This window comes from Lycium ferocissimum, unplaced genomic scaffold (assembly GCF_029784015.1).
Source record: "Lycium ferocissimum isolate CSIRO_LF1 unplaced genomic scaffold, AGI_CSIRO_Lferr_CH_V1 ctg20984, whole genome shotgun sequence".
NCBI lineage: Eukaryota > Viridiplantae > Streptophyta > Magnoliopsida > Solanales > Solanaceae > Lycium > Lycium ferocissimum.
This window is the reverse complement of record NW_026719406.1, coordinates 1-8,470: the sequence shown is the minus strand read 5'-3', so window position 1 is coordinate 8,470 and position 8,470 is coordinate 1. Positions and strand designations below refer to the sequence as shown.

General features: G+C 35.1%; 1 protein-coding gene across 1 annotated transcript; it reads left to right on the top strand.

Moving 5' to 3' along the window:
- Positions 1–249: 249 nt before the first annotated feature.
- Positions 250–6,539, top strand: LOC132043093 (BAHD acyltransferase DCR-like). The gene is made up of 2 exons (XM_059433583.1): positions 250–782; positions 5,067–6,539. The coding sequence occupies exons 1-2, from the start codon at positions 614–616 to the stop codon at positions 6,320–6,322; spliced, it is 1,425 nt and encodes a 474-aa protein (XP_059289566.1). The 5' UTR covers positions 250–613; the 3' UTR covers positions 6,323–6,539.
- The last annotated feature ends 1,931 nt before the right edge of the window (positions 6,540–8,470 follow it).

Here is an 8,470-nt window from a genome sequence, read left to right as displayed (position 1 = left end):
GTCGTTTGGTAGATAATCAAAATTATTCCGCGATTATAATTTTACGATTAATTTATTTTATCTATTGGGATTATTTTATACCATCTAAAAGATGGTATAAAATAATCCCAGTATAAGTGGGTTAAGAAGGTATAAGCTGGGATATCCCGATACTAATTTTTGTACCATATTTTTCTATCAAACATGGTATAAAAATTAGTGTTGGAATATTCCAGCTTATACCTTCTACCAAACGATCCCATATAGTTCTGTTCAACAGAATGCTTTAATATCCAACTTGAAACTAAGAAAAAGACAATAGTGACGCCATCAATCAGTTTTGCTATTTTAAGCTGGGCACGTGCCAGTCAGTCGTATTTTAGGGTGTACCCAAATAAAATCATACTCCTATTACTTGCCAGGTCAACGCAAAAGCTAAAAGAAAAAACGAAGAAGCATTTAAACAGCAACGATACCACCTATCAAATGAATGAACCTAGTCCCAAGACTGCCCAGCGCCATCCTATAGATAAAGCCTCATCTTCCTCCTCACTCTTCATCCTCAGTACTCACTTCACTGCAGTGAGACCATATAACCCCAAACAAAACAAACTACTGCTCAATATAATTAACAATGCCTTGTTCCACCATGGATGCTGTAACTTTAGTCTCCAAATGCACCATCTTCCCTTCCCAAAAGACTTCACTTTCTGACCTCAAACTCTCTGTTTCCGACCTTCCCATGCTTTCCACTCACTACATTCAGAAAGGTGCTCTCTTCACTCGTCCCCATTTCTCCGTCAGTGACCTCCTTGTTAGAAAAATATTATTTTCTATTTAATATCTCAAAAATCAAAGGATTGTTTCTATAACGTTTTTTATTGGCTTTAATACAAAGACTTGATTCTATTTTATTAGCCTTAATTGCAGAATTCATTTGACATTTTCAAACGGTATTATTATATTCAATTTGTTAATTAATGATCTTAATGGCCAAATATTGTCTTTATGGTTATTTACTACTCTTAATATTTTGGACGTTGGCATATATCCTTCCTGTGCTCATGTTGTTGGATATGAAAATATCAAGGGACAACTTCTACTATATATGTTCCTATGTCGTTTCTTTTGTGGAAGAGACAGAGATAGAGAATACATTAGAGCAAAACATATTTTCTCTCATATATTTTAGTATAACACTTTATTATATACTTTATTGCTTTTTTGTATAAGATAAATCTGTTAGATTCTCGCTCCTTAGTATTGTTCAAGAAAGGCTTGTTGAATCTCAGTGTGATACACCCATACGGTGAAATATCCTTAAGGACGGTGTCTTAATTGACATGCCTCAAGCCTTTGCTCAAGAGTTTCTACAAGGGTTCGTGATCAAGATTTTTCCTCAAGTGTAAAAGAAGTTCCTACAAGTGTTCGTGATGAAGAAAAGTCCCTACACATGTTCGTGATGAAGTATTTTCCGTAAGATTTCCAACAATCTTAAGGATATTTCTCACACTATTCTTACGGAAAATTGAAAGAGAATAACTTAGTACAAGTCGTCTAAGTTTCGTGTATGTTTTTGCTTGTACTAGATGCGCCTAAGATTATGTTTTAACCGTAGATTTTGTGTAGTTATATAATTCAAAGATATGGGCATAAAAATTTATTTATTTAAGAAATTTACTTTGATGTTTGAATATGGGAGATACCAAAAGAGTTTAGCATGGGGGTTTAAAATAATGAGATTTTATGGTGAAAATTTGTTGTTGGATCACAAGTGTGTGATATCTCAAAAGGACATTAAAAGAAATATGGGGTATTATGATAGGCCCTTGAGACTTGATATTATGTCATCCGTAGAATATATTTTTTGATTGGTCATCTACTCATGACTATATTTTTTATTTCACCGGTTTCTTTTAATTTAATTGGACGATTCTCGTCAAAGGTTTGGTTTCCGTGATAATTATCATATTACGTAACAAAGTATGTGAAGCATGTTGTTCTTTAGATGATCTTTCTTTTGTGTACATTATCATAGTTTTATGATATGTAACTTGTGAGTTAAACGTATTAGCTCAACGGAAAAACTAATATGAGATTGTCAAATATTGTTTGGTTGGTGATATTCAGTGAGATTCTGAAAATTGTTTAATCAAATTGTTAATGAGAAATTATGATTGTTTTGTGTGGGGCAAATTAAGCCATCGTACTCCTAAAATGTTGAAGAAGATTAGAGAAATGACAATCCCGCTAAGTAAAAATAATTTTGGCTAAGCGGATGATATAATTTTTGTGGTCATTTCTCAAGTAAATCTTGTGGCTAATGTGAGAGTTTGGGTGTTAGACTTTAGTGTTGCTAAGCATATTCTACACCCAAGTCGAAGAAGAAAAATAGTTTATTTATGTTGGTGATTCTAGAAATATTCAAGTTCTTAGAATGAAAAAAAAAAAAAAAATTCTTCTTAAAATCATTTTTGAAAAAATTATTGGCATTAGTTGGGGTAATTTATGTTTCTGATATTTGAGCATATTTGGTTCTCGTGGAATTATTAGATAGATTTGGATGGATATTTTTATTTGAGTATGATAAGGTTGCAGCAAAGCAAAATAATATTTTTGTGAGCAATTGATATTGTAATCATGATTTATTTATACTTAGTATTTTTAAATAAATGATGAAAATATTAGTATTTATATATATTTTTCTTTCACTTATGTGTGTCATATCTCAAGTGTACATTTTCTATTGTTTTGAGAGATCACTTAGTAATATTGATTCATTTCATTTTTTATAAAAATGGTACTTTCTTAAATATTAGTTGATGCGTCATAATGTGATTATTAGTTGTATATAATTATTTGGGTGAAACTATATTATTATCTTGTTATTTATAAGATGAGATATCTTATGAGAAATTTATAATACTTCTTATGAGTTATAAAAATATTATTTCCCTATCTTAAAATATTTAAAAATGTGGGGGTTAACATGTTTCACTAGATTTATGTTGAAAGAATTACTATTAAGTTTGAATATGTTTCTAACGCCGAACTTTGGACAGACTTGAATGGTTTGTAAATATAGCTTATTTCTTATTGTAATAGTCATATATTTGAATTAAAAAAAGAGAAGAATATGCTTCGATCATATTAACTCTTTTGTCTTGAAACGATCACTTTTATTAACCTTAAAATGGCTCTTATTTTAAATATGAGAAAAAGTGATCAAGCGTTGCAATGTTATTTGACAAATTAAATCACCATGTGATGAGTTTTTATGGTCTTCATTATATTCTATTATTGCCAGACGTATTGAGATGATAAGAAGTTCATTCATATATAATTAGACTGAAATATTTAAAAGTGTGCGGGTTATAATATTATGTACCTCGTTTTTGGAAAATATACATTTGAGAGGTACCACAATTATGGTACTAAATAGTGAATTTGTTGGTGTACTGGAGGGGTATAATGATGTTTAGTGGATCTCAAAATTCATCCGTGGTTGTGTGTTTACCCTTTGCGGGGGTGTAATAGTATGAAAATTAGCCAAATAAATCACAATGAAATATGAGTTTGTGGTTGGCTCGTAATGAGACTAAGATACTTCTTAGTGAGTGTTGAAGTGAGATGAAACCAACGTGTCTATATATTGTGGTAGCCAAGCAATGTTAGCTGCGTGTGAGAAAATGAATTTTTCAATAGCAATAAAACGTATCCGTTTGAGACATAAAGTGATAAAACAAATAATGTTGAGATGTGATAATTGTGTGAGGTCTGAGGTGAATTTGGCCGATTCACAAGACTAAAAGAAACATCGAGGGGAATGGGACTTTTGTCAATTGAGAAGATCAACAATGATGGTAACCCAACCTATGTGATTGGAGATCCCATGAATTAGGTTCATAGCGGGTAATAACAAGTCATTAGTTGATCAAAAGTGCACTATTAAATTATGTCTCTTCCTATGGTGTGTGAATATAGTGTAAACCGCAAGGCAAAGTGAGGTTGAGCTATAAACTCTTAATCCATTACCATATCCTTTATGTGCAGTATTGTCGCGAATACACTTGATGGGTGGACCTATATGAGTGTGAAGTGGTGCCGCTCCTATGAAATTGTGACAAGATTTCTAGAGCACTCATGAATACGAGGACGCGCGCATGGCCTCTTAGCGCAAAACCGCGATAACGACAAAGATTGTGCGAGTATAATGTGATAGAATAAGACCCTAAGCTAACAAAAGAATTCTTGGTTCATAGAAGTTCTAAACTTCACCAATTGTTCTGTAAGTTTAATCTTGTTTTATCTAGGTCTGGTTCATAGTCTACGAGACACCGTATTCGATGCATTGTACTCATATATATAAACCCAAGAAAACTACTTATTTTTATTTATTTTATTATTTTTGAGATATATGGGGGATTGTTTAGAAAAATATTATTTTCTATTTAATATCTCAAAAATCAAAGGACCTGCTTTCTATAACGTTTTTTATTGGCTTTAATACAAAGACTTGATTCTATTTTATTAGCCTTAATTGCGTAATTCATTTGACATTTTCAAACGGTATTATTATATTCAATTTGTTAATTAATGATCTTAATGGCCAAATATTGTCTTTATGGTTATTTACTACTCTTAATATTTTGGACGTTGGCATATATCCTTCCCCGTGCTCATGTTGTTGGATATGAAAATATCAAGGGACAACTTCTACTATATATGTTCCTATGTCTTTTCTTTTGTGGAAGAGACAGAGATAGAGAATACAATAGAGCAAAAACATATTTCCTCTCATATATTTTAGTATAACACTTTATTATATACTTTATTGCTAGGTTGTATAAGATAAATCTTTGTTAGATTCTGGCTCCTAGTTTTGTACTAGAAGAGCTTGTTGAATCCTGGGGGATACACCCATACCGGGTGAAATATCCTTAAGGACAGTGTCTTAATTGACATGCCTCAAGCTATCAAGAGTTTCTCTACAAGGGTTCGTGATCAAGCATTTTTCCTCAAGTGTAAAAGAAGTTCCTACAAGTGTTCGTGATGAAGAAAAGTCCCTACACATGTTCGTGATGAAGTATTTTCCGTAAGATTTCCAACATCCCTCATCAAACGCAGCCTTTCTCAAACTCTTACCCACTTTCCTCCCCTGGCGGGCCGCCTTATCACTGACTCTGACGGCTACGTTTACATTTCCTGCAATGACGCTGGAGCTGATTTCACTCACGCCACGGCAACTCATATTTTCGTCCGTGACGTCATTGGTTCCATTGACGTTCCTGACCATGTCAAGGAATTGTTCGCTTTCGACAGGACGGTGAGCTATCAAGGCCATTTCAAGCCTCTTCTTGCTGTCCAAGTCACAGAATTAGCTGACGGTGTCTTCATTAGCTGCTCCGTCAACCACGCCGTCATCGATGGAACGTCTCTTTGGAACTTCTTCAATTCATTTGCTGAGGTGACTCGGGGAGTCAAGAGGATTACGAGGCTGCCTGACTTCAGCCGTGACTCTGTTTTGATATCTCCGGTGGTGCTTAAAATTCCGGATGGTGGACCCAAGGTTACCTTCTCTTTGGACTCACCCTTGAGGGAGAGGATATTTTGTTTCAGTAGGGAATCAATTCTGAGGCTGAAAGACAAAACAAACAACAATCCCAAATGGAACATGGAAGGAGAAATCGACATCGCTGAATTGATGGGAAAACAGAGTAACGATCCACTGAAAATATCAGACAGCAAGTTAACGCCGTTAACTGAAAATCTTACGTCTGAGATCTCATCATTTCAATCACTTTGCGCGTTGCTTTGGCGTGCGGTGACACGTGCGAGGAAATTTCATGCTTCCAAAATGACGACATTTAGGATGGCCGTTAATTGCAGGCATCGGCTTCAGCCAAAGCTCCTTCCGTTATACTTTGGCAATGCAATTCAGAGCATTCCGACTTACGCATCGGCTGGAGACGTTTTATCTCACGATCTACTGTGGTGCGCGGAGCAATTGAACAAAAACGTGAAGGCCCACGGTAATGCTATGGTGAGGAAGTATGTAGAGGATTGGGAGAGTGATCCACGGTGTTTCCCCCTAGGGAATTTTGACGGAGCTATGCTCACAATGGGGAGCTCCCCAAGGTTTCCAATGTACGATAATGATTTCGGATGGGGTAGGCCTATTGTTGTTAGGAGCGGAAGGGCCAATAAATTCGATGGCAAGATATCAGCATTTCCGGGAAGAAAAGGAGGCGGCAGCGTTGATTTGGAGGTGGTTTTGGCTCCAGAAACAATGGATGGACTAGAATCTGACCCAGAATTCGCCCAATTTGTTGCAGGAAATTAAATGCTAGATCCCGAGGATTGTGATGATGGGCATAGATGGCGGTCGTTTGTTTATCGGGGAAGAAGATGAGGATGTGACATAGTAGCTCATTTTGTGATTAATTACCCTATTTCGTTTTACTATGATCAACTTAATCTAATTACAATTGGAATTATTAGCAGGTTTTCCTATTGGTATATTAAATTAAAAAAAAAATTAGCAGGTTTTCAATGTGACACTTTATTTTGTTTTCCTTTATTTTTGTTTGTACCAGCTAGTTGGTGATGAAATAGGCCTCCAATAATTGAGGCAGAAGATGTTAACCATAATGTAAAAAGAGAGGGGAAAAAAGAAGAAGATGATGTTGACCATTAGACAGATAAAACGTTGATATAGTTAAACTTATTGATTCAACATGTATTAAAATTAGGCTTAATACATTCATAACTTTTTCAGGTAGAAACTTGGATGATAGTTCATTTGAATACCTGAACACACAATAAGGTATTTTTATTAGAAACTTCCGAATCAAATTTAGAAAGGAAAAAAAAATTGTGTATTTTCAAGTGTCAATTACGTGTGTAAGTTTACCACATGAAATACATCACTTCTTTAATTATGTACATTTGCTTTAATAAATCATAAACCTCATGCATATTCCAATTGAGGTTGATGGTAAAGGAGTGACATATTTTATGTGGTCAAGTTATGTACGTAACGGCTACCTGATAACACGCGCAATTTTTTTCTTCAAAATTTAAATTAAAAATGTTTAATATGAACACTTTATCATGTGTTTAGGTGTTACAATTGAAACAACCTGTAATTCGAATATCTAAATGAAATTTGTTGAAAAATTTAGAGGTTGTCTAAGTATTAAGTCTTAAAATAACTGTCATGATTAACACCAAAAGCAAGGGTTGTCATTATTTTGCACATAATATTGTATAGACTGGGAGAGCAATTTGTCAGACTTCTTTTTTTTTCTCTCGTAATTTTCAATTTACAAATGCATCAATTGGTATATTTGTTTACCAGTTTAAAGAGGTAACAATTTAGTAAATCAATGCTTAGTGCCTGTTTATTTGGTTCTTGGAATGGATAACATAGGATAAGAGGCTATTAAGAGCACAATACATATCTGGATGAGTCATCACTACACCATTAGATCCATCATAAGTTTGGTTGATGAGCTGATTCGCGTCGATTAATAGGAATATCTGTTACCATTTCAAAGATAATGATTAATGGAATTAGTCATCAAATTGTTACGACTCGTCTCGTTCTTCTTAAGCAAGAAGAAGAAAAAAAATTCATGCAAAACTTGTAGTGGCCAAATTATATCCACGTGCATCAACATTACTGTTTAACCTTAAAACGGATAACAATTGAATTTGTATGCGGTGCTAAGGATATGTGGTTTAATTCAACACGAGATTAGATTACACGACAAACAAATAAGTAAAACGAAATATATAGATCTGACCACGATAAATGGTGACCGGCCTCGGGTATTGAGAACCGAGGTCAAATCTGTCACGACCCGAGGGGCGGTGACCGGCCTCGGGTATTGAGAACCGAGGTCAAATCTGTCACGACCCGAGCTACGGGCCATGATGGGCATCCGGGGCTAACCACCGAACACCACTCGTATGACTGCTTACCTGCTCTCATTCATACATGCACTCATAATCATAGAAAACTTTCATCATTTGAAACATATTTACTTTTATAAGCATAAGCCCTTCGGCTATCAAAATGATATATAATATATACGTACATATACATGAGGACTATGGAACCATATCACCCACACTGCGTATCTACGAGCCTCTGCTAGAGTACTAGACATATGGACGGGACAGGACCCCTGGCTGCCCAATCATGAATATATATACATACATGTACCAAAAGAATAGTCAATGGCACCGCCGGAAAATGGAGTGCTCTCAAATCAACCGCTAGCTCCCATGAACCGGATCGCCTCCCCAAATGCCGTGGGTACGAACACGTCGTCCGAAAAGGACGTCGTGACGAATTTGTACCGAGTATGTAAGAGCACAAACAATAATAAGTCATCAACTTAAATAAGGAGGCATCAAATGAAGAGCAATGGGATGACCGAATCTGTAAATCTGCATGCTTACTTTTTAAAATTTTCTACTTTTC